General features: G+C 41.7%; 2 protein-coding genes across 2 annotated transcripts; one reads left to right on the top strand and one right to left on the bottom strand.

The window, feature by feature from the left end:
• The first annotated feature begins 738 nt into the window (after positions 1–738).
• On the top strand, positions 739–10,059 carry LOC145405512 (18S rRNA (guanine-N(7))-methyltransferase-like). Its single transcript, XM_080276858.1, has 7 exons — positions 739–780; positions 1,475–1,512; positions 2,502–2,680; positions 3,916–4,109; positions 5,560–5,688; positions 6,864–6,967; positions 8,173–10,059. Exons 1-7 carry the CDS (start codon positions 739–741, stop codon positions 8,312–8,314), a joined length of 828 nt encoding a protein of 275 aa, XP_080132984.1. The 3' UTR covers positions 8,315–10,059.
• A 9,967-nt stretch (positions 10,060–20,026) lies between these two features.
• Positions 20,027–26,808, bottom strand: LOC145405608 (XK-related protein 6-like). Its single transcript, XM_080276935.1, has 10 exons — positions 26,757–26,808; positions 25,996–26,215; positions 25,183–25,275; positions 24,613–24,672; positions 24,147–24,280; positions 23,504–23,630; positions 22,311–22,444; positions 21,645–21,783; positions 20,730–20,907; positions 20,027–20,179 (listed from the first exon to the last, which is right to left on the bottom strand). Exons 1-10 carry the CDS (start codon positions 26,806–26,808, stop codon positions 20,027–20,029), a joined length of 1,290 nt encoding a protein of 429 aa, XP_080133061.1.

The following is a 26,808-nucleotide window of genomic DNA, read 5'->3' as shown; positions in this document are numbered from 1 at the left end:
ACAAGTACGTACATGTAGTGAGAGGAAGAGGAGGAGGTTAAGATGGAGAGATTATTTAATGTAGCCTAGGTATATTCATTTTTTTGTTTTTTCCAGGTTTGGGTAAGATTTGCATTCTGCTGGAGAATGGTATATGACTGAATGACCCTTTTCACTAGGCATGATAGTTGACAGTCATCCTTCTTTTGTGCTTTTTCATTATTTCTGACTCCACCCCACCCCATCTTTTAGTTTGGGATGATGATACTAAAAGAGTCAATAATTTGTGGTTGTAATTTGATGTCAGCATGAATTGTACTTGGCCGAATCATAATTCCATGAGGAGCATGAAAGAGTGGGTGTTAAGGGATTTGACAGTGTCGGAATAGTACAGAAAAAGTGATAGTGTATGAGGGGTTGTGGATCGACTGTGAGTAAAGACAAGTATGACTGACTATCCCAGTGAGGTATACCAGAATATTTAGTAATCATATAAGCTCGTATTTCCCATATCGTTGCAGGAGCTTTTTCGATCAACCTACAGAGGGCCAGGGCGGTGGTAGTTTAAAGATCGCGCCACACGCTTAATTTTCGTTTCATTTTTAGTCCACATTATTGTATGAACCGGGTGTATTTTATTTTTTTTCAGCTTTGGCAGCTTATCTCAATTAAAGACACCTTATTATCTACAGTTTCGAAAGTCAGGGTTCTGAAAAGTAGCCGAGATCAAAATCTCCTTTCCACTTGTAAACAGAAGTCATGTCGTCGAAGCGGCCTGAGCATCAGGCGCCTCCTGAAGTGGTGAGTACCAGTGGATTTAGAGGGGCTGAATGAATGAATTATATATGTGAACCATTAAGTTAGACCTCAGAATAAAGAGAAAAGCTTTCAAGTCAATGGGAAATTGGGTTACTTGATTTTTTACAGCATTAAACTTCGTTGCTGACTGTGCTGTCACGTGTCGTGGGGAATAAATAGCTTATGGCATGGATATTGAATATTTCAGATATGTGGAGGTATATTCCAGTAGTGTTAACAGTTAAGCTAAGCCTAATATATTATTGTTAATATTTCGTGATACGGTGTGAACTGTGGCTCCTTGTGTTGAGTGCCAAATTATCCTTTCCCAGCATCCCATATCATTATTGGCATGGTTCCTTTGATGAAAATCAGCTGCCTGATATTTAGGCAGGGAAAAAAAAAAAAAGCTAATCAACATCTTTTTATGCCATAGTGCTCAAACTGAATAATTCAGCTTATGGGTAAGGATAGCATTTCAAGGTACAATGGAATTAAGTGACAAAATTGGTGTACAGCCTTTTGTCATTTTAAATTCGTTTTGTAGCTATAGTACTAAGGAAACCAAATGGAATCTAGCCTGAGTAATTAGATTAGTCAGCCTGATGTAACCTAATCAGTTTAAGTGCGGTGTGACATGCTTTTATGTTGCTGATTTGCCATAAAGATTTATATACACCTATTTTCACATTTTCAGTACTATGGAATTAATGAAGCTCGCAAGTACACCCAGAAGTAAGTACAGTACAGAGGTGCAGTATATATGGTTAAGTATAAGTTCTGTGTTATTTGTAGTGTGAAGCATAAGTTCTCTGTTGTTTAAGGGTAAAGAGTAGTGTTCTGAGCTATTTTGAAGGTAAAGTATGAGATATTTTCTGTTATTTTTAGGGTAAAGTATAAGAAGTTTTCTGTTAGTATAAGAATTCTATTATTTTTTTATGGTGGAGTATAAGAAGATGTTCTCTTATTTGTTGGGTAAAGTATGGGTTCTTTTGTTATTTTTATGGCGGAGTATAAGTTCTCTTTTATTTCAGGGTAAAATGTAAGAAGTCCTGATTTTTTTTTGGGGGGGTAAAGTATAACTCTACTATTTTTAGGGAAGAGTATAAGAAGTTCTCAACTATTTTTAGGGATGAATATAAGAAGGTCTCTGCGTCTCTTAGAGTAAATTATAAGAAGTTCTCTATTATTTGTAGGGTGAAGTATAAGAAGTCCTGTATTATTATTATATATAGGCTAAATAATATGAGGTTCTTTGTTATTTTTATGGAGTGCTTTTATTATGAAGCTTTCTTATTAACTTGTTTCTGTATACAGTACTTGATACAGAAAATTTGGGGAAACTTGGCAAAAAGGCTTGCTGAGATGAAAGATAAAAGATACATGTCCTACTCTAGAGAACAGCTTAAATGTATTAGAAACTTAGTAGCCTGAGCCTAGTAGGGGTACAGATTAGTTGAGCAGTTTGGCTGGGGGCATTTTTTTCCCTTATAGAATTCAGTTATAACTATGTTTAATTAGAACTGAATCACTACATCATTACACTAACCTAGCATCTGGTTCCAATAGGCTGTAATATTGGATTTGCTGTTTCATCAGCATTATATAATGTACTATTACAGAATGCACCAGTTCAGTTCAGTCCCCCCTCCCCCACTTTTTTGAAATAACGGGATTTATCACGTTTTAATTATTTTTTCAATTTCGCCTCTTCCATTCATCAGCACCCGCATTATTGAAGTTCAGGAGAAATGTACAGAGCGAGCACTAGAACTGCTGGCCCTTCCAGATGACACACCATGCCTCCTGCTGGACCTGGGCTGTGGCTCAGGGCTGTCTGGGGAAACCATATCAGAGCAGGGGCACATGTGGGTTGGCATGGACATCTCCACAGCCATGTTGGGTGAGCCGCTTCTCTGTACAGACAGAAGTAGTAATTGATATCCCCCTGCAGACAAAGTCTGGATTATGGAGTGTTGACAAAGCTCACCATCCCCTTTAAGTTTGATTTATTATCAAGTGTAGTCAGAATGGATGGTTGATGTGATTAGAATCAAAGGAGACTCATTCCTCCCTCATATCTAAGGCCCATTGTGTCAACTACAGTGTAATATTTAAGTTGTGAATGTGGCTCAGTTCCATCATTGAAAACAAACTAATCTTGGTGATGTTTAATGCCTTCCACAGTCTTTTTCATCATCTCACTAAATTCACGCACACCTTTGCCCTGTTTTGGCTTTTGTGTCACCTTGGAGTGATTAAAAAGTAAAAAGGCTTTGGCTTTGTCTGCTGAAAGGGGTCACAAAATTTTTTGAGTATATCATAAGTTCTCATTAGTTACATGTCAAGGATATGCCCCAGAATATCACAGCTATGTTGTGTACAGCTGATACTGTACATTGGGAGAAACTGGCAGCTCTTCTATTTATGAGATGATATGTTCCATAATATCAGAATTTTTCTCCATTTAGCTGTTGCAGTAAATATTATAAACAAGGAGATCAGCTTTACAGATGGCAGTGGAGCTGTAATGAGCAGTTTTCTGTAATTTAACATGGACATGGTCAAATGGGAAAAATTTAATTATCTGTATACAGCCAGATTGCCTAATCCTGGAGGGGGTGGTCACAAACAACTCGCCTCCATGTCATCCTGTTTCTGCTGTCAGGCTGGCCTGCCTTCAACTCACACTACCCTCATTAATATATTTCACTGTAGTGGCCATGTGGAGAGGACGGAGGGTGAAAGACTGACGAAGAGAGTGTATGTGAGTGAGGTGGAGGGGGAAAGAGGGAGGGGGAGGCCGAGGATGAGATGGAGGGATGGGGTGGAGAGGTATATGAGAGAGGGGGGTGTGAGTTGGGAGCAGGGCAGTGAAATGGCGGGGGACAGGGCGACTTGGAGGCGATTTGTTCGTGGCCACCCCAAACGGGATTGAGGCGTCTGGCAATAGATAGATAGATAGATAGATAGTATTTCCCTTCTCTTCCCAGACTTTGTTGTGGATTGGGAGGTGACAGGGGATATGCTGTCGTCAGATATGTCTACTTATTTATCATTGAGTATATGTATCTATCTCTACCTGTTTACTTGCCTGTCTGAGCACTGTGGAATAGCCCCACCTTCTCCTCAACCCAGATGTTGCTGTAGATAGAGAGGTGAACGGAGATATGTTGCTGTCAGACATCGGGATGGGTGTACCCTTCCGTCCAGCCATGTTTGACGGGGCCATCAGCATATCTGCAGTCCAGTGGCTTTGCTATGCTGACACAGCCAAGCAAAAACCAGCCAAGAGACTATACAGACTCTTCTCCACACTGTTTGCATGTCTGGTATGTATAGTCATGCTGTCCTTCTCCTCTTGTGACCTCTGCAGTGTTTGCTTGCCTGGTATAATCATGCTGTCATTCTTCTCTGCTGACTTTTATACAGTGTTTATATGCCTGGTATGGTTGTGCTCTCATTCTTTTCTGTTGTTCTGTTCATGTAATGCATTTTGTATCATAAAACAGCCAAGAGACTACTAACTACTCCACGCAGTGTCAGGTGTAGTCATTTTATTCTTCCATTCATATAGCTTATTGTTATTATTTTTTTTTTTACATGTAAGGTAAACAGTCTTAGAGTTATGGTTGGAGAGATTTTTTTTTCTAAGATGTGTGTATTTTTTGTTTAAAGAATCATTATTATAGAGTACCAGTGATCTGTGGTATGAGATGTGCATATTTCTTTCCAGACCTTCTGACTTGGTTTAACTCCATCACTTTCCCCTGTGTGTGTGTGTGTGTGTGTGTGTGTGTGTGTGTGTGTGTGTGTGTGTGTAAATCAACATTGGGATGATGATGATGATGATAATGAGTGATAATGATGAGGGTGGTGATTGTGATATTGATGATATTGATGATGATGAGGAAGAGGAGGGGGATAGTGGTAGCTAATGGTTATGATGATAGTGGTGATATGTATGATAATGATGATGGTGGTAATGATGATGTGCATGATGATGGTCATGATGATATGCATGATGACGATGATGATAGTGATGATATTTATGATGATGGTGATAATGATGATGGTAGTGATGATATGCATGATGATGATGATAGTGATGATATGCATGATGGTGATGATGATGATATTGATATTGATAAGGATGATATACATGATGATAATGATGGTGATAGTAATGGTGTGCATGATGATAGTAATAATGATATGCATGATGATGATGGTTTTGATAGTGTTAGTGATGACAGGAGCAGTGATGATCATTATTGTCCACACTGCACTGCGTCAGATACACAAGAGCACTATTGGCCTTACCTTATTATCATTATTTTTAGTCCAGGTATTAGATGGGTTGTTGCTGTGAATCCAGGAAGATGCTTTAGTCTGTTTTTTTCACTTCCAGAGACCCTTAACCCTTTTCACCCCAGTTACTTGCCAGTTGTAGTCAGACTGGAGGGTTGATTTAACTAATAATCAAGGAAACTCATTCCTACCTCATAACTAAGGATTATTGGATTTCATGGCCTAGAGTAGCAACCTTAATCCCATAAGGAATGGCCGCAAATAGATCGCCTTCAAACCACCCTGTCTTTTGCCATTTTGCCGCTCTCCCTCCAGCTTATATCCCCCCCCCCTCCAATAATTCTCTCCATGACACCCTTCCAGTGCATCCTTTGTCTTCCCCTGCTCCTCTCCCCCTCCACCTCACTCACATACACCTTTCCAGTCAGTATCTCATTCTCCATTGTTATTATTCTTGCCTTCCAACACAAGGCACGAGGGAGCCGAGCAGTATTCCAGTTCTACCCTGAGAATGACGCGCAGGTGGAGCTGATTGTGTCACAGGCCATGCGTGCTGGATTCACTGGTGGCCTTGTTGTGGACTTCCCTAACTCTACCAGGGTGAGTGTTTGTCTGTCCGTGTATATTTATATCTGATTGCCTTTCTTTATCTGGGCCATGCATTTATCTGTGTATCCCTGCTTCTCTACCTGTGCCATGTGTGCTGGCATCACTGGGGACTTGTTGTTTGCTTCCTAAACTTCACCAGGGTGGGTATGTGTCATGGTAAGTTCAGGGATGCCATCATGTGGTGATGTTGGTACAATTATCCCTCAACACTCCTGATCTACCCAGAGGAGATTGGTGTACAGTGGCCACCAGGTTCATACTTCAGAAAAGCCTAGGGCCAAAATAACGAATAGTCCTTTAATCTAGTGATGTAGAGTCTGTTTACTTATTATGTGAGTTTCGACAGTGCAGAATGCCTAGAGCCTGCCAGAGGGGTGAGAAAGTTGAATTATTGGTAGTGCGCAAGTTGGTTTTGAAAATGCGAAATTGGGGCAGCAAAGTGAGTCGAATCCAGTGTCACACTGCAGAGCTCAACCTACCCTTGTAGAGTGCCTGAGGAAATGATGTGGGTCATGATGTCAGTGTGCCGTGTGGCGTAGCAGGTGTCCATGCATCTTCTCTCAGCCTAGCCTGGGCAACCTCACATGGTGCATACAGTCCCTTTGTTTACACACAGCCATGCTTTTTTTTGCCGTCATCACCATGCCTTCCCCTCAGTGGCAAAACTTCCTTGCCTTGCCTCAGAACCCCATCTCGTCAAATCAACTAAGCCTTTCCTGCATAGATTTTAGGTTAGGGGCTGTTGTGTGGATTATACTTACTGTGTACATGTGTTTAATGTCCCATAATACTATATTGGCAAAATGACAGACTAGGAATGACAGGGGTGACTTTTGAGGCAACCACCCCACCATTTGGAAAATTAGAATTTTCCTCATATGGTACGTTATATGTAAATTGCGAAATTTATAGAGAGCGAGGTCTTCTACCACCCAAATTCTTGCACATTAAGCAAATAGACTGTACTTTCTCTTTCATGTTTACTTAACCTTGAAAAGACCACTAAGTAGTGCAATAGTATTTCAAGTGTTCCAAACCACTGTACAATAGCCTTGCTTGGGATCCCTTGTTCCCTAGAAGTGAAGAGGGCTGAGTTGGAATTGGCAAATAGCATTTTATCACACACATCATAATGCTCATACCATCACATTTCTGTCCATGCACAGGCAAAGAAGATCTACCTGGTGTTGATGACAGGGGGTGGTGTGTTGCCTAAGGGTCTGCAGTATGAGAATGAAAACACCAATACTCAGGCTTTGTATCAGCGCAGGTAAGGATTTGTCACCCTTATTATCATGGTTAAAAGTGGTCTCAAGCACCTCTTCCTTATTATAGTTCATTCACCTTAACTTGGCCCATATTTTCATCCACTTGCAGCGTATTTCATGGAACTTAGTGGTAGAAAAACACAATTCCATGGCTGTGCATAGTTTCAGAAACACTTCTTGACTGTCATATTATAATAGTGTTTATATGTTGATCCATCCCAGTATTCAATGTGGAGTGTTGGCAAGTTTAGGCCAAGTTCGAATGAAATAAGTAAAGTTTATTTCTCCAACTGTTATACTAAAATATTCTGTGTTGCCTATCAGTCTGCAGGATGAGAATGAAAACATCAACACTCAAGATTTATGTCAGTGAAAGTGAGGCCTTGTGTCAGGTAGTGGGGACTTAGTTGTTATTCCAATGTTAGTCCTTACACCTTAACTTGGGCCAGATTTTTGTCTGTTTGCAGCTTATTGTGTGTACTCAGTGGCAGAATAAGACAATACTGTGACTCTGCTTCCTTTCGATAACACTTCTTCCTGACTGGCAACGTTTTCCAGTAGTACTGTATTAGTCTATTGTTACAACTCAACTTTCAAGATGGAGAGAGGTAATTTTAGTCCAGTTTAGAGTAAACTGCTATAGCTCCAGGTGTGTCAGTTTAAATTTACAGGAATGCAATGTATTGGAAGGATATTGAAGTGTGTTAATGTTGTATGAGGATTTTCGAAAATATAGATTTTTTTTTTTCCCCTTGACATCCCTAACACTTATATATGTGTTTAATTATTTATTTTTAGTGTATTTGGTGGCTGTTTGTAGTCAGGTTGGAGGGTTGAGTTAACTGTACTCTTCAATTGGCCCAAAATTGTCATCTGTCCATCTTGAAAGCTGAGTTGTAGCGATAGATTAAGAGCAGTGTATAATGTTAGTCACAAAGAATTGCTATAGAAAGGATGTAGAGCCATATTATTGTCTTCTTTGTCTGAGCTTAGAGAAATAAGCTGTAAAAGGAAATATAAAAATTCTGGGCCAAGTTAGTGTAACTAACTGTTACAAAAGGGACTCAGTTACACCTCATAACTAAGGCTGATCAAATTTCATGCAGCTGCAACTTGGCATTTAGTATATGGAAGTGCTCAATTCTGTCATTTGAAAACAAACCATCTATAGTTTTAGATCAGTCATATTGCATTTTTATGTTTACAGGGAAAGAATGAAGCAGATAAGATCAGGAAAGCTGGCCAAACGAGCGTGGATCATGCAGAAGAAGGAGCGTCGACGGAAGCAGGGCAAGGAGGTGCGGCAAGACTCCAAGTACACCGGCAGGAAGAGGAGTGGAAGGTTTTAGACAACATAATAATGCTCACTGGTATAGCCATGTATTCAATTATTCATTTATTTTATGGTGTAACTTTTTTTTGATTTGGTAGACCTCCCCCCTTCCCCCCCTTTTCATTTCCCTCCAGAATGGTAAGGAGGAGTGTGTTTTGTAGTGGCACCGATATATCCTGGTAGTAGAGCCTGATGCCTCATAAACAATTGGTCCCCAGTTCCCTCCCAGTGATGGATTGAAGTTGAAGGGAAGCTTCATCTTGAAATCCTAATGTTTCACATCCAGAAGAGCCAGCCACAAGAACATAGACCCCACATTATGATACTGATTAATTGTGCTAATACAATTTCTGCAGATATTTTCCTCTCACCTTCAGATCATAAGCCAGATAGTGAATGGCAGGTTAGAGAAGCTGAAATGCTTGGGATCTTGAGCTGTAATATGAGGTAGATTGTGTTGTATATTATGTCTGTTTGCCATGACATTAATTGAATGTTAATTAACAATGGGAGGACAATAAGTAATTGCTGTTGTTGACTTTTTAACTAGGATTTTTATTTGTTCCGATAATCATCTCATTATTATCCTGGGGAATTCTGTGATCATAGGACCTTCAGTCTTTTTATTCATTTTCATTGCCTGTTCAGTCATTTTACACTTCCTTCTTTCTCTGTTAGTCGGTGATATTTTCCCAGTCTGTAATCTCATGCTTCATCCTTTTGTTATGTGTGATATTAAATTCCTTCATTTGTAACATATTTTTCATTATTTTGTGATGGATATTTTACCTCAGTAAGAGGGGGAACCCTGGGCAGGTATTGGGCCCTCTGAGGCTCTCCTAAACAACTGCCATGATTAAGTGATTTTAGATAGGGTAATCTGGGGGACACTTAACCCAGCCAAAAACCCTGGATATATGCTTACCACCCAGCATAGTAAATGGTTTCCTGGGTACAAGAAACCATTTGGCTTGTCACTCAATGTAGAGACCATAAAGCATCCCTACATTGAGTGAGTGGATGATGGGTGTCCCCATTTTTGGCATAGCAGATAGTGCTAGGATTCTGGGGGCTTGAATGGCAAGCGAATGGAAGCGTGGCCCATTGGATTGGGCAAATTTGGGCTGTCTGGACATTGCTACTCCTCACCCTGCCCTAGGGTGGGAAATGAGGTCTGGATGATGATAATGAGGATGATGATGTTTTACCTCAGTATTGTTTTCCATTTTCTGTAGCAACGTCATAGACATCTTTTTTAGAAGTGTTTATTGAATCTTCTGACTCATATTTAAAAGCTTCCTTATCATTATTGTTATTGATATTATAATTATTATTATTATTACTGTTATTATTATTATTATTATTATTATTATTACCCTGCCCCAAGGTGGGAAAGGAGTTCCAGATGGTGATGGTGATTATTATTATTATTATTATTAAAGATATGTTGTAGTTTTTGTGTGTGCATCTTCTTTAAGTTTCATATTTTGTGTGTTTCTGGGATATTTAATACTGTGTAGAGAGTTGTACAGTACATTAAAGTGTTTAGCTAACTTGAGCTTTACATGTATTGAGGGTAATTAAAATAGTTTAATACAATAGAGAATATAGCATATATTAAATACTGCAGGGCCATCGTGTGCAGTGAACCTATGTTCTCTTGAGGTGTTCAGTGCCTCACCACATTGCAAACAGTCAGTATCAGAATGTTTTTCATAGAACATAAGACACATATGAGGTGTAATATGTATAATATGCAAGGTAAACATTATCAGAATGTTTTTAAATAACTTTAAATAACAGATAAATTACCAGTGAGGTGTAATATGCAAGGTAAATAACATAGGAAATGGTGCTACACAGCCTCCTAAGCTGATGAGAATACAATCCTATATGATTTCCATGACAGGAACAGACATCTAAGAGGGTAAGTGATAGCCAGCAGTTATCCTCTCTCATGTGAGTGTTTTCAAGGAAGAAAAGGAGCTGGTGCAATGAAGGCCTTGATAAGAAACAGAGGCTTGAATGTTGCAGCTGCACAAGGCATACATGAGGGAGTGTTAGTGCCAACTTTAACATATGGGTGTGAGACTATGGTGTGGCATGAAAATGAAAAGTCAAGAGTAAGAGCAGTGGAGATGGGACTGCTGAGGAATGTATGTGGAGTACAGAGGGTGGATAGGATACGAAATAATGTGATTCGTGAAAGGTGTGGAGTGAGGAAGTCGGTGGACACCAGAATCGAAGAGAGTGTCCCGAGATGGTATGGTCATGTGGAAAGATTTGATAACAATAGAGTTGCGAAAATGGTATACCTGAGTGAATTTGAAGGAGGGAGAAGGCAAGGTAAGCCAAGGAGGTGGAGAGATATGGTGGATGAGTGTGTGATGAAGAGGTTTGGAAGTCAGTAAGGCTAGGGAACTGACAAGAGATCGAGCTGGGTGGATGAATGTTGTGAGGAGAAGTGCATGATCAGGGATTTTGGCACCCCTTGTGAGCATGGCAACGTCTGGATTGACTCAATTGGATATGTTTGTGTGAAGCTGCAGAATATGGTGAATGTTTTTGGCGTATCCGGTAGAGCCAGGATTTCGGGGGCTTGAATGATGAGTGAATGGAAGTGTGGCCTATTTGGATTGGGCAAGTTTGGAGTATCTGGACATTGCTACTCCTCACCCTGCCCTTGGGTGGGAAAGGAGGTCCGGATGATGATGATATGAAAGAGTGCATATTGAGTCTACAAGGGCATTGAAATGTTTCAGCTGACAGATTAGCCACTCGACATTAATACTGTCAGTGTTGTGAAACTCGGCGAGACGGCATTGAGTTCTAGGTGTCTTCATAAATGGAGGGAGGGGGAGTCCTGTGCTGCACAGTATGCATACATTTATCTATCTGTAGCGCGACGCCCTACTCCCACAAAGGGTGGTCGCAGACATGCCTCCAAGTCGTTCTGTCACCCATCATTTGACTGCTCTCCCCCTAGCCTACTCTCCCCTCCCTAATATACTTCTCAACTCCATCCCTTCACCTTATCCTCGGTCTCCTGCTCCCTCTCCCTCCCTCCACTTCACCTACATACATCCTCTTAGTCTTTCATTCTTCATTCTTCAATCTCCACATGTCCAAACCACCTCAGTGTATACATAAATAACTAATTCTCTGCTAATTGGGCTTAGCATTTCCTTGTTTCCTGTTGAAATGAGTCAAAGAAGGTTACTTGTTATGATTCACAGATTACCACAGGGCATTTTAAATTTTACCTGTGAAACATGTAAAGACTTGTTTATATCACACTGTCATCCTGATGAAGTTACCACTAAGAGCAGAGAACTTGCTGCCAAATTCCAAATGCATGCACATGAGGATGGAAAGGAGAGGAGAGGAGTTGGGCTAAAAGGAATGCAGGTAAGCATGGAGGATGGATATAAGCTGCCAGGAGAACTGTTATGACAAAATACAAATGACGGCATCAAAAAGCAGGGTGGGGCCTGGAGGGCTAGCAGTACATATATATATTTTTTATAACTTCTTAAAGATCTAAAAAAGCAGGCCGAGGCATAGAGGACCAGCAAAATTTATTCTTTCTTTTATAGCTGTTCTTAAAGATATCTTCAAAAAGCAGGCCGAGGCATAGAGTACCAGCTATTCGTATAATTTTTTTCTTTAATAAATATTAAAGATTATAAAAAAGCAGTCCGGGGCATAGAGAACCAGCTATTCTTTTATTTTTTTCTTTTATAATTTAAAGATCTATCAAAAAACAGGCCGAAGCATAGAAGACCAACTATTCTTTTAATTTTTTCTTTTATAACTGTTATTCTACATGTTCAGTGGTCATCTTCTCGTCCACTGAACACGAGCGACTGATCTGGGGTTCTCTTCGAGACCGGGCCTTGGAGCATGCAACTAGAGGAACAGGGCATAAAAGCTTGGATCAACCAACCTTACACATATATTGCCTTAGTAACAACACAATATTGAACACAATATAAACACTATACAGTGTACAGGTAAATGGCACAATAAGACAGATGGATTCTGGTGTGGGCTGCTGGGGACCTGGGCTTCTTACAGGCGTCATCCAGGTGTGGGAGGGGTCTCGTCAGGTGTGCCCTCCTGCAGGAGGCACGGGACCACTGCCAGGGGCTGGGTTATCCAGAGTGGGCTGCTGGGTGGCGCGGAGGGAGGCCCTACCCTAGTGGGGCCTCAGTGGGGAGGGTGACCCTCAGGACAGGCAGAACAAAGCAAGCAGATGCGCTTGCTTGCACCCATTCCTGGAGGAGGACCGCTTGCTGATGGGGCTGGGGAGGTCATACCCCGGAGTCCTAGGGGCACCCCTGGGTGACTGGGGGCTGTGTTCTTGCTTGGGTCGAGTCCAACAGCAAGGGGCGTTGTCGGGGCACTGGCTGCAGAGCGCAGATCCCCAGACTCACTACGGGACCTTGCCAGGTCTCCTCCAGCTGCTACTCCATCTGGGAACTGCCTCTTTGGGAAGAGAGAGAAGGGTGTTCCTCTCGGCCTCTGAATGGGTGGGCCAAGCAAGGGACGTCTTCTGTGAGGGGCATCACAGGGGTAGCAGACGAGGGTGGTACGGTGGCCAATCCCTCCCCGGCACGGACGGTGGCCATTGCTGCGATTCTACTAAATCCTGGGATGGCAGGTGAAGGGCATACGGTGGCTGACCCTTCCCCGGTGCAGATGGTGGCCGTCGCTGCAGTCCTGATCCTTGTGGAGGTGGCAGATGAAGGACAGACAGTGGCCGATCCTTCCCGGACGGTGGCTTTCGCCTCGGTTCTGTCCTTGTCTGGGGTCACATCCAAGAGTCGTATGTGGCCAATCTCTCCCTGGTGCGGACAGTGGCCATCACCGCGGCACTGTTCCCAGTGGTGGCTGCAGGTAAAGGCCATATGGTGGCCAACCCTTCACCGGTGCAGATGGTGGCTATCGCCAGGGTCCTGCAGAGGGTAGTAGTTGAGAAGTGTAGGTGGCCGACTTCTCCCTGAAGTGGATGGTGGCCTTTGTTGCGGTGCTACCTTGGACTGTATGAATACAAGTCCCACCCCGAGCCTAGTGAGTGTTGGTCAGGCTGGAGAGTAGTGTGCAGGCACATAGTCCTTGACCAGGGTGTAAGGGAAAGTCAATGCTACCACAGGGCTGCAGTGTGTCGGAACACTTTCCCTTACACCCCCTGCAGGGGGTGATGGGGAAGGAGGCAGGGGGGTGTAAGGGAATGTGTTCTGACCCACTGCAGCCCGGTGGTGGCATTGACTTTCCCTTACGCCCTGGTCAAGGACTATGTGCCGCGACTGTACCAGCACTGCGTACCTCTCGTTGAGTCTATTGAGGGGAAGAGGGGCGCATGGTGGCGGGGGACATAGGATCATCTGGCCTGGGCCCTCTACGCGCTCTGCGCGCCTCCCCGTGGTCTCTCCTTGGAGTGGGTGTTTCGTCACCCTGTCTGTGGCCTCCCCTTGGGGGTGGGTATTTCAATAACTACTCCTAAGATCTCTTGCTATGTACTAATGCCCCAGGCTCACTGTAACACCACTTGTCTTACCACACAGTCTTTTACTACTCATGCCACTCAGGGTCTTACACAGCTCCGGTCGCGACTGCACTGTTGTCTTTACATCAGTATTTTTGCATTTTTCCTGATCCTAACTTGTTGCCCATACACCCAGGGTCTTGCATTTTTCCTGCCTCTACTCTGTTGCTTATACACCCAGGGTCTTGCATTTTTCCTGCCTCTACTCTGTTGCTTATACACCCAGGGTCTTGCATTTTTCCTGCCTCTACTCTGTTGCTTATACACCCAGGGTCTTGCATTTTTCCTGTCCCAGCATTGTTGCCCGTACATCCATATGATCCAAGGTCTTGCATTTTTCCTGCCTCTTGCCTACACCCAGATTCTTGCATTTTTTCTGCTCGTGCAGTCGTCCATAAACCCAGGGTATTGCATTTTTGGAGCCCCTACTCTGATGACTTTACAAGCACTGCTTTTGACTCTTCATTTAAAGCCTTACACCTCTCCTGCCTTCACACTAAAGAATGTTATACCATCTTCGTATTACAGCTCAAGCTGTGGTATTTATCGTATCATGTTCGACTTTTCCATGCTGAGTTTGTAGCAATATATACTTATTGATATATCAGTAGTTTTCTGTTCTGCTTAGTTTTTTTTTTCTTTTCTAGACCTAGCGTGTAACAGTAGTTAATATTTCTGTTATTACCCGCTATTGCAGTTTTTACTAGAAGAGGTTCACAAGGACTATGCTTGCATAATTGAACGCTAACGTAGTGTTGAGTACGTTGTCAGTGTGGCAAATCTGGCATTCAGCACGCAGGTAATCACACACGAATCCCATTTATTTATTGCACCATGGCCTTTATAGTATATTGTAAGGCAGTTTTCCAGTGCTGCAATGAGTAAGCCGTATCTTCACGTAATGACCACTTTCAGAGTGTACGGTCTTCAGCAACATAAGAGTCAAGTCCCTCAACGCAACCCAGAGGTGTCTTCCAAGGATACCATCATAGTTGTCCGTAGTGCGGCCACAAGAGCGGTCCGTTACACATTAAGGTCAGTAAAGTGATTCATTCACTTTGACACATGGGATGGGGAGGAATAGCTTCATGTTATGTCGCTATATTACCAACTGGCTGAACTACGTGGCTTTGCAAGTGACCTTCGGCATCTTCATTGTCCCCCAAAAGGAGGAGGATCATCTGGAAGGGGAGGGGGGGGGGAAGGGCATCCTAAGCCTGCAGTCTGCCGAGTTCGAATTTCAGTTGAGCCTGAGATTGCAATTACTGCTGCTACTAATGTCACATTGTCTCCACGTGTCCAAACCACCTCCACCAGCCCATGTACTGTACATCGCCTCACTAAATCTGCATTTGTTGTGTACCTCAACCATCTCACCATTAATATTTATACACAGGTTTGCAGACATATTCCTCTTTACTGACCATGTTTTACCACCATACTGCATCACACTTTACAAGCATGAAGCCTTGAGTGATCTCTTCGTCAGCAGAAAGTCCATCCATCCATCCATTGCCAGACGCCATGTATCCCAAACGGGGTGGTCAAGGGCTTAGAGTTAATTGTTTTACAGGGAGGGGCACTAATCCTCCACCAACCCCACTTGACACGTGCCCCTTTGATATTCAGTAAAGGTAACAACAGCTGCCTGACCATAATGCTGTTTTCATGTTCATCCTTTTGTCAGCCTAGCACAATTGTCACTTTGCTGGCAAGTGAAATGGACACTAGACTATAACAACAAGCTTTACATATATACTGTATTTCAATGGGCTAGCAACAGCAGTAACAACTACAACAGCAGTAACATACCGAATACAGTACATTATACATGGAGTTGCATTACAGTACATATAAAGGATAATGAAAAGCACTGGCACAATAGTTATAGCATATATTAATTTCTTCTTGTCAACAGAATTTGAAAATATACTGTACTTCATTGTATAAATACTCTTTCTTTTTTTTTATGATATATTCACCAACATAAATTTACAATGTACCAGACCATATAACATAAACTGTACAGCATTAGATTTATAGAGCACGTACAACATTGCAAACAGTCAGTTTGCCCTACCTCTCAGGTGCTGTCCAGTATATACCAGGCAACACAAACCATGTCATACAGAACCAACATCACCAGTAAGTTGACCAGCATTAGGTTATGGATATGAACGGTACCTTCAACCACATCCATTGTATATGACCCCTGCAGTAAGGATGGAAAAAGATTACCACATATTTCAATCATCAGTCTGCCATTGTCCTGTTGACAGAAAACCAAATGGGGTGGCCATGATAGAAACTACTCTTTTTTTTTTTTTTAGTTATTTAGTACTGTATGCATATTACACATCAATAGACTTGCTTATGTTATTGATAACCACGCCCACTATATTTTTTTCATTTTTGCATTCAGATTCCTACCTCACCATACCTATGACTATACCTGTTTTGCTCTAACCTGGCCTAAAATAATTCCCATCTCTCCATCTTTATTGCTGAGCTGTTACAAGAAACTGTTGCTACAATATGATGGTAGTCATGGAGAAGTGCTATGGAAAGAATGTAGAGCTGCAATGTTGTCTTTTTGTACCTTTGAGCTACATCAGACAAGCTGCAAGAGGATGATAATCTGGGTCAAATTAGAGTAAAAACAGTTTAGAAAGAGGAGGAATGATAATGCACAGTTGATGCAGACAGTGTCAATATTAAAATACAGTAATATTAATAGCACACCAGAGAAAGTTATGGTGTAAGATGCATAACTCATTCCTAAGAATAGTTAGTACAGTACCCTCGCGTCCAACATGCGTTTGTCCAGCACGGAGAGCAAAAAATTAGTACGATTTAATACGATTTAATTACTGTAACACGGGTGCGTTAGCATAACATGGATGGAGCTCCGAGAAGTGGGTGAAATCCGCAGAGTTCGCCTCTAGCACGATCACCCCTGGTCCAACACGGTCATACTGGACGTTCCTTGACGCTGACAGCCAATCAAAACTTCTGATAAAGTAGCCTCCCTCACCCACTATCGTGACGTGATCGTAACGTCTCCCAATCAAAAACGCTTCTGCACTCACGTGATGTTTTGTTTAAATTTCTCCCGCCACAGCGCCACTCAGTCGCATAATTCGCACTGGACAGTGCTTTTTTCTTGCTGCATTTTCTGCCCTTGCTACTGCATTTTGCCCTGCTCACGATGCCTAGGAATCCTTCTGAGAACCTGAAGAAGCGGCAGTACCTCCCTCAGGCCACCAAGCTAGAAATCATTGAGAGGAAGAAGAAAGGGGAGAGGAATGTGGACATCGCCAAGCCCTACAACGTGAATAAAGCTAGCGTGAGGACCATAATAAAAAACCAAGACAAGATCCTGGTGGCAGTGAAGGCTTACGGAGCCTCGGATACCACCTTCCATTCCCAGCAAGCCCACCAACACTATCCTCAAAGGTTAGTTATCATTCATAGTACAGTACCATTTATTATACTTACAGTAGTACCAATATATGTATAAGTATATGGTAGGTATTTAGGGTGACTTTTCATAGGGTTGCTGACATAATTTGTTTTTCCCCATAAGCTCTGCTGTTTGTCCAACACGTTTTTGGTCCAACATGGGACCCGTGCATGACAATATTACCGTGTTGGACGCAAAGGTACTGTATAAAGTCTCCTGTGCCACCTATAATATGACCAGGAAAATCATCACTATCAGCACTGTCATCAGACTTATGTACAGTATATCTGTCTATTGCCAGACGCCTTAATCCCGTAGGAGGTGGCCACAAACAAATCATCTCCATGTCGCTCTGCCCCCAGCCATTTCACTGCTCTGCTCCCAGCTCACACCCCTCTCTCCTGTATACCTCCCCACTCCATCCCTCCATCTCATCCTTGGCCTCCCCCTCTCTTGCCCCCCTCCACCTCGCTCACATACACTGTCCTTGTCAGTCTCTTGTTCTCCATCGTCTCCACAGTGCCAAACCACCTTAGTGTGTTTCTCCTAACGCATCCTGTCACATCCACATCCACACTACAATGCTTCTTCACTTCCTCATTTGTCAGTCTGTCTGTCCATGTGGAGTTCTCCTCTCAAATAACTCATTTCCACTGCTTTCACTCTTGACTTGTATTCCTCCAACAAGGTCCAAGCTTCACCTCCATACGTTAGAGTTGGTAGCACAGTACTGTTATGCAGTATCTTTTTCACTTCCATGCTCACTTCCCTGTTTCTTATCACTGCTTTCAAAGAAGGCATTGGTAAGAAACAGGTGGTAGGTTGGGATGCTCATCATCCACCCATTTAGTGTAGTGGTACTCTGTTTTTTGGGTAGCTTTACACTGAGTGTCAAGCCAAATTATTTCCTGTAAACCAGGAAATCATTGACAACGCCGGGTGGTAACCTTATAACTAAACAGCACATTTTCCCTCCGTGACAACAAGTGAGTTGGCCAAAGGTTAGTGCCCCTTCCTGGAAAACAACTAACTAAAAATATGAACTTATGTATTTATTTACTGTATTTATTTTTTTATTGACTTTCAGTTTTTGCATGAGAAGGGAAGTATCTGTATTTTCACCCTTATCATTGTAAATGAAGCTTACTGCAGGAGTAGACCTTCTCTTCAGAGAGGATACCAGTAACCATTGATTACCCTGTGTAATGCTGGCCAAGCACAAATCGGGAAGGGCTGTCTGTAGAGAGCTAGTGTAGTCTAGGTGAAAGAGTTGGGGAGGGTACATCTCAGCTCCCAGTATCATATTTTCCCTGTCTGTTTACCTGTAACCAGATGCCTTAAATCCAGAAGGGGTGGCTACAAATTAATTATCTCCATGTCACCTGTCCTTCACCATTAAGCTGCCCTCTCCCCAACTCATACCGTCTCTCTCATATACTGTACAAGACTTCTCCACCACATCCCTGCCTCTCCTACTCAGTCTCCCCCTCCCCTTCCCCTTACTCACATACACTCCCTTGTCAGACTCTCATTCTCCATTCTTTCCACGTGGCCCAACCATGCCAAGGCACATCTCCCTGTATTTGTAGACTCAGGAATGAAACAGCTTTGTAAATGATGGGCAGTGATTTTGTTACATTTGTACAATATAGGGGTGGTAATTGTGTATGTTTCCTACTGTACATGTGTTGTACTGTATTGTGGTATGTTGAAGAAATATTTACATGATACAGTTCACCCATTGTTTCAGCAGAAGTATATGATCTCTGATTTAATTAAACACCCAGGAAAGAGACTGTACTGCCAGATAGTTTTACACAAACATACTACAGTACTACCATCAGAATAATTCTTAATTAGATACAGAAATAGTCATGTATAATACACTGATATACCTAACACAATTAATGTAGGAACACTAGATTACATACATATATACATACCTGTACATACACATTTTCTAAGACAGTTTTTCATTCTTGCAGTTGCTTGAGAGGGACACCTTTATGTTGCGGCACTGATGTAACTGGGTGGCTCCTCAGCCTGGTTGTACAAACATCCTTCATCACCTTCCTTCTCCCCCAAAAGGAGGATGGTGGACTGTAGAAGGACAGTTTCAGCCTGCAGTTCACCGGGTTCTGGTCCAGATAAACTTTAGGCCACGACAAACAACCATTCATGCAAAGGTCAGCAGTACCAGAATAAGTAATTTTTGATCCATTAAAAAAATTCAGCACTGGTATGCTAATTTATTCCAGGCACTTAGTGCTTATATTCAATAACTATTATGTGTTATCATGATCATTGTTGTTCATATACTTGTAATTCAGATGTAGGCAGTCATCATGGCAAGTTAGGGATGTGTTCTAGATTATTATATATTTTTCCCATGCAACTGGTTATTGTAAATATAGAAAAAAAAATGGCAAACAGCTTTATAGTTATCGACAGATATTTAATGGGATTTTTCTTTAATTTATTGTGAACTAATGGCAGTGATTACCATAAGTGCTGGTTACTAATAAGAAAGACTTCCTGTATTGATTTGTTTTCTTCTGCAGTATCTTTTTTACCTGCTTTCTGTTTCCTATAGTTTGATATCACACTGTTTGTTCTTCTTTACGTTTTATAATTTTATTGGCATTCCTTGCACAGTTTTCTTCTTTTTATATTTCTAGAATTTTGTTGTTACCCTACATTTGCTCTTGTGTTTATATTTACGCATGTTGATCAACAGGGTCCCATCGGTTGCCTGAGCAGCAGAGGAGTCCACGTGATGTGATGGACGGGGAGCCTGGATGACACAGGGTGTAGTACAGCATGTGTGCCACCAAACCAACTAAATACACCACCAGCATCGACCACGGAGCCTGTACATGTACAAGTATGTCTGTGTTTGTATAATTTGGTATACTGTATATTAATGGTTATGTACCGGGTAACCATATTTATACACAGCTGATGCCAAAAATTGATGAATATGGCAAATCAGCTTTATAGCCAGCAGTGCAACTTTAATAGCAAGTTTTATATAGTTTACCATTGTAGGGGTAAAACTGGGGTCAGATACTATGAGGTGCTTACCATTATCACAGTGTTCATTTCTAACTTAAGCATTTGAACCTATGTCGAGTTATTAACCCACTGTGTTAGGATATAAGGCCATTGCGTCATCCAGGTTAGCACAGTTGCCTCCCCTAGATGTTACCCTTGGTATTTATTTTACTTACCAACCCACAAAACATGGATGGACAACTGAGCCAGGTGCTGCCTGCATCAGGATTTGAACCCTGGAACCGTTGGGCCAGCCACTTTGTAACTAGCAGGTTTAACCACCTGGTAATTGAAGTGGTAAATTGATTGTGTAAAAGTGTCCCCCCAAAATAACAAGGCATAAAAAAAAAAAAAAGCATCACTTACCTTTGCCTCAAAGAAATCCCCAGATCCCTTCATGGCAGCCACCCACAGGTATCCACAGATGGCACTCTCGGCAAAGGCAAAGCTGTAGTACATGATGAAACGCCCCAGTTGTCGTCCACCCTGCTCATTGGTCAGGCATATCAGCCACACACCACCCATCACCATTGACGACACTGATCTGGTATGGGGTGTGTAAAGGTGAAGCAGTCTGTATGCTTTTATTTGTAGAGACAGATCTAAACTTGTGTATAGCTTTTTATGTGTAGAGACAGATGCTAGAGAGGAACATCATCACAAAGTGATGCTGATAAAACTGTGTGGCTCCACTTCCCATTTATGCAAATGTCCATCAGCTTCCTTCTTATCCCCAAACAGGAGGATGGTGGATTTCAGAACAGCATGTTCAGCTTGTATTCCACTGGGTTCATGTTTAGATGGACTTTGAATCACAGCAACAGTAGATACCGGATAGAGCTGTACTGATAATCAGTGAAGTGCTGTGTAGTGTTTAGTATTTATTAAGACACAAAACTGTAATGATGACAGAGCTGAAGTCCTGTACTGAAAAACTGTCTCATGCAGCCTGACAGTTCAAAATACCATCAGCATTTGTGGAGATGATTATGTTTGAGTCCACCCCTTATAGGATTGGCATAGGACTATAGATAGATAGCTATGTAGAGATATTTATGAGAGAAATATGCCTATTTTAGGACAGTAGTGGGAATGCGGACTTTTTACCTTGCAGTGGTAAAAGCAAGAGATAGATAGATAGATAGATGGATGGATGGAGGGATTGATATATAGGTAGGTGGGTAGGTGATAGACAGACGGACAGACAGATAGATAGGAAGAAATATGTGAGAAATACTGTATGTTAATTTCAGGACAGTATTGTGAATGTGGAGTTATTACCTTGCAGCAGTGAGTCCCTCAGACCGGAGTACAGTAATAAGGTGCCAGGCTGTGTTGAGTAGCCAGTGAAGACCCACAATAAGGTACACCCACGCACCCCACGTTGCCCCCACCATGCTGTACCCCATGATGCGCGACCCTGGCCACAAAATATAGCAGATTAGAATACTATAATCATTATCAGTCACCTTAAGGAATGTTTATTAATATTAGCATTCATTTTTGGACAGACTGTGAGATCTTTCCTCAAGGCTCATCTCACCCAAAACTCAAATATTTACAGAAGGTTGTGTGTCATAGTCTAGGGGAAGCACCAGAATTGAAATATTGTTCTATTTTTAACATTCTTTACTAGAAAATGACCCTGACTAAAAAACTGCCTTGCCGTACAAATGAGGAAGAAATAAAAGGGGTAGAGGAATGTGGCAAAAGGGTGATTGAATGAGAACTTATTGTAAACAGATTTTTTTTTTTTTTTTTTTTTTTTTTTTTTACAGGAAAGTAGCCCTGACCATTAAAAAAAACAAAAAAAAAACAGTATTACTATGGAGTTGGGTGACTGGCTGAGGAAGAGTGTAGCAAAGAAAGTGACATAACACTGACTTAATGTATCCAGAGAACTGTGCAGAAGAGAAGCCCAGACTATGGGAAGGTGGCATACTGTACCAATAAAGAAGAAGTGGGCGAGGTAGAGGAGCAGTGTTGCAAAGAAGTTGAGTCGTCCTTGTCTGGCATTGGAACCCTTAAGGTGGCGGTAGTGCTCGGGGTACTGGAGACGTTGCAGCCGTTTGACTATCACACTAATGACAACGCAAATTTTAGAGAGTTGGTACAGTTGAGGTAGCAGATGAAGTGAAAGTTGAGTTACCAGAATTAGAAGTTTGATAGTACAGAGTTAGAGGTAGTACTGTAGCTACAAGTTGAGTTAGTGGGTGAGGTAATCCAAAATTTCAAATGGGGTGCAGTGGGAGGCAAGGGCTTGACTTGGGGAGGGGGGTCCACCAGGCCCCTCTGTAGCAGTGCCACTGATCAGTACTGTCACTGCACAGTGCATATATCTGTGTTCAACTTTTACAGTATATTTGGATTGGCTGCCAACATTTTATTTTTTATTTTTATTTATTTATTTATTTATTTATTTTTTTACCTGTATCCCCCAGAAATTTTTACTAACACCAAAACAGTTAATGTACTCATCTGCAACTTTTTCTTCTCAAGTTTTGTGTTGGCTGTAACTTTTTTATTAATTTATTTTATATCCATCCATCCATCATCCAATCCTACGTTGCCCCACGAGGAGCATAACAGCCCAGGGCTAGGCAAGTTGGTCCTGACATTTAAGATGAGAGTGACCAGCCTCACTCATCCCTGAGTGGCATTATGTGAGCAATAACCCCAACTACCCCTTGGATATACACCTTCACCGGCTCAATCCGATTGGAGCGCATCAATTACCCACTAAACCACCAGGCGCCATAATTTGGTTATATGGTTACCACCAAGCGTAGTAAATGGTTTCCTGGTGAACAGGAAACCATTTGGCATGTCACTTAGTGTAGAGTCACCCATAGGCAGAAGGAACAGGAAAAAATGAAGGAGAGACAAGGAGGGAGTGTAAAGTCACACATAGGCAAAAGGATGAGGAAAGCATGAAGTAAAGAAAGGCAGAAGAGGAAGGAAGGAAAAGAGGGAGGAGAGGAAAGGGCAGACACCTGAGAGCAGCACTACATCGAGTGAGTGGATGGTGAGCGTCCCCACCTACCCATTAATTTATTATAGATATATATATATATACACACACCGGGTATTTTTCTTAACAAGTGTTCGCCAGAGATCCCCCATATCCCTCTGGTACTCACAGGTAAAAAGTGACACACTGAGCCATCTTGGAGAGCAGGAACAACATTCTGAACACTGTCCAGAAACCAATGGGCTTTTCTCCAATGTCTTTGCATGCTGGACCACACTTCAGCAAGTTGGGTGGACCTGTGGAAGAAAAAATCCTGTTATTCTCACCCCATATTTAGGTGACAATAAGGGTAAGAATGATACTGTTAATTACACTTTCATTATTTGAAAATTGTACAAGTACATTGAATATTTTTATCTAATTGCCTTGACCTAATGTTCATTTGTTGTTGTTTAATTGAAATGAGTTATAGTTCCAATGCTGACTTGGGTCATATAATGCACTGTGAAGAAAAGTGAAATAGTCTGCCTTATAAAATGAGAAGTAGAATTATCTCCATCGATCCATCATTCACTTGTATATTACCCTTTTTTTTATCAGGAGTGTAGGAGCCCAGGGCTAGGCTGCTAATTTAAGGCTAAAAAATAAGAAGAAACATAAAATTTGTGTCACTGACTAGTAATCTGCATATAGTACCCGAGTCCTGTAATCACCACCACACATTACGTCTCACAGACAGACAGCATCAGAAATTATCCGAAGTTTAACGTGTAATAGAAAATGTATAAAGTGATACCATCCATGGCACTGACCCGTAATCTGCATACTCCAGTCCTGTGAACTCCACCACACATCATCCCGTACTAGGAGACACAAGACTGGACCGTCACCCAGGAACACCTCAAAAAGACGAAGCACTCCCACTGTCACCAGCTCGTCAATGAACCTGCCACAAGAAAACACATAAGGTAGGTAGAGTATATGTATTTACCAGGTACTGTATGAGTAGTTATTTGTGTTTGTGTATCAGGTAGAGTATATTTATTTATGTATCAGGTGGAGTATGAGTATATATATGTATCTATCATGTGCTGTTTATTCAAATTAAGCATAGTCATCCATGAATTGACTTGACCTGACATCTGTTCCACATTTGATTAGACACACACACACACACACACACACACACACACACACACACACACACACACACACACACACACACACACACACACACACACACACACACACACACACACACACACACACAAAACATACCTGACACCATATTCCCAGTTGTCCTTCTCCTTCATGCCAAACCTCCATGCCCGAGCAAATCTACAAATTACAAAAATACTGGTCATTAAAGTTACATTGCCAGCACCACCTATAAAGTAAAAAAATCAGTTTCTCTTAGTTTACAGTATCAGTAATATGGAAACAGTTTTAATATATTCTAGAAGCATTTTTGACTTATTTTTGTTTATTCAGTGTATTTGTTCTAACCTTGCAAGGATCTCTAACACCCTTTTGCTCAGTTCATCATAAATGCTAGTAAAACTCATTGAATTTAATACTGGGTTGTATCATGAAGTCAACTATAAAATATGATTCCAGTCACAAAGAAGTGCTGCGTAAAGGATGTAGAGCTGTAGCATTTTCTTCCTCAGCCAATGAGATACGGTATGTAAAGTTTGCACCTAAAGGAAGAACATCCGGGCCAAGTTGAGGTGAAAGAACTTCATAATATTCAAGTTTTGGGAGTGGCCTACATCAGTCAGGGGATTAGAGGGAGTGGCACAATTCCATCAGATAAAAACACGGCATCTTTAGTGTCACACAACATACCTGATGAGTGGACTGAAGGGAAGACAGACAATGTGTATGACCCAGCTCAGAGCACTGTTCTCTTCCTCGTCCTCCTGTGCCTCCCGATAGTGGCTGTTGGAAAAGTAGCAGTGAGAGGAGGCTGAGTAGCAGAAATAATTGGGAAAAGATGTCATTGTAGTAAAAAGGTCAGCATTAAAGAAGGTCCTGCCATTTTACAGTACTCCAGGATGTCATCATACTGAAAGTGTTGCGTATCATATTAAAGCAGTCTAGTCCTCTTCAGCTCAGGTCCTATAAATAAAACTACCCAAACTCTTATAACTCACTGCTGTAGTTACTAAAAAGCCTTGTCACTTTAAAAAAGTATAACCCTTTTAAACAAGCTCAGACCATTAATATAGCAACTGGAACCCTTTTATGACCCATTGCTGTTGGTTCAAAAGATTCTTGTCACTCTAGAATAATCTAGGTCTCATTAATCAAGCTTTAACCCAAAATCAAGCAGCTCGAACACCCTCTTTACTGTGGGTTTTAAAGATTCTTGTCGTTTGGGAATAATTCAATTCTTTTAAATGAAGTTCTAACTCCAAATAAACAGCCCAGATCTTCTTAAAACTCGCTATTTTATGTTTTTCAGTCCAGCCATGATTTGTGGAAGGATGAAGAAAACGACGTAGAGTTGCCTGTTGTGTGGGAGCGTCTCCAGGTTGAACCAAGATTTAACCTCAAACACAGCAACCCAGACCCATTTAGAACTAACTGTTTTAGTCTCTAAAGTTCAGCCATAAGGTAAAGGAAAAGGAAGCACACCACCAGACTCTCAGAACTCACTACTGTAGGTTCTTTAGGCCAGCCATGACATGTGGAAGGATGAAGAACACAACATAGAGCGCCCTGTTGTGTGGTGGCTCCTCCAGGCTGAACCTCTCCACGATGATGCTGATCTGGATGCCATAGCCCAGCAGGTAAGACAGAGACACTATGACCATCCACACCATCTCCAGCCACGTGAACTGAGCTGAGGTGGTGCTGGAGGACGAGGAGGACCGACCTGAGGAAGACAGTGATGGAGATATTGAGGGTTACTGTGAATTGGCTGCTGAATCCTTGTCCACTTCATTAAGGTATTGCCTTTTATGTCTCCCTTCAGGTAAGAGCATGTGATTTAATTTTTCCCCAGTGACCAGTCTTGATGGATAGATTAGAAACTAACGTCATTAATCCCTACAGTACTGAGAAGTATTTTAAATACTGTACAGGTAAAATTCTCCTCAGTGCACAGTTATCACATTTTGGAGAGACCTTCTGTCCAGGGGAATTATAACTACTACAATTAAAACTTTCTTATTGGGAAAAAATATATAAAAAATGTTTCTTAGTAGAAAAAAGAATGCTAAAGATATCCTACTGAAGGGGTTAAGTGGGTGAGAGGTTGAGAGTTACTGAATTTGTCCACCAGAATGCAATTTAGTTTAGCTAGTGTCTCATTTGTATTAAAATTTTAGAGAGATGAGGAAACCCTAAATTATCCAGTGTTGAAGGATTTGTGTGTGTGTGTGTGTGGGTGTGAGAGAGAGAGAAAATTAACTTACTGGATTTAGGATGGTGGTGAACATAGTCATTTCGATCCCTCTTAAACGGCAT

The sequence above is a fragment of the Coenobita brevimanus genome, chromosome 67, assembly GCF_032717465.1.
Source record: "Coenobita brevimanus isolate Jiangsu-jjx chromosome 67, ASM3271746v2, whole genome shotgun sequence".
NCBI classification, from domain to species: Eukaryota; Metazoa; Arthropoda; class Malacostraca; order Decapoda; family Coenobitidae; genus Coenobita; species Coenobita brevimanus.
Note: the sequence above shows the minus strand (reverse complement) of the source record. Positions and strands in the feature narration are given on the sequence as shown.

Coding starts and splice junctions, on each gene's coding strand:
- LOC145405608 (XM_080276935.1), bottom strand. CDS start 26,808: ATGCCGTTTAAGAGGGATCGAAATGACTATGTTCACCACCATCCTAAA. Junction 25,276..25,995: donor GGCCTAAAGAACCTACAGTA/GTGAGTTCTGAG, acceptor CTTTTCCAACAG/CCACTATCGGGAGGCACAGG. Junction 22,445..23,503: donor CAGTGTGTCACTTTTTACCT/GTGAGTACCAGA, acceptor CGTTGTCATTAG/TGTGATAGTCAAACGGCTGC.
- LOC145405512 (XM_080276858.1), top strand. CDS start 739: ATGTCGTCGAAGCGGCCTGAGCATCAGGCGCCTCCTGAAGTG. Junction 5,689..6,863: donor ACTTCCCTAACTCTACCAGG/GTGAGTGTTTGT, acceptor GTCCATGCACAG/GCAAAGAAGATCTACCTGGT. Junction 6,968..8,172: donor CAGGCTTTGTATCAGCGCAG/GTAAGGATTTGT, acceptor TTATGTTTACAG/GGAAAGAATGAAGCAGATAA.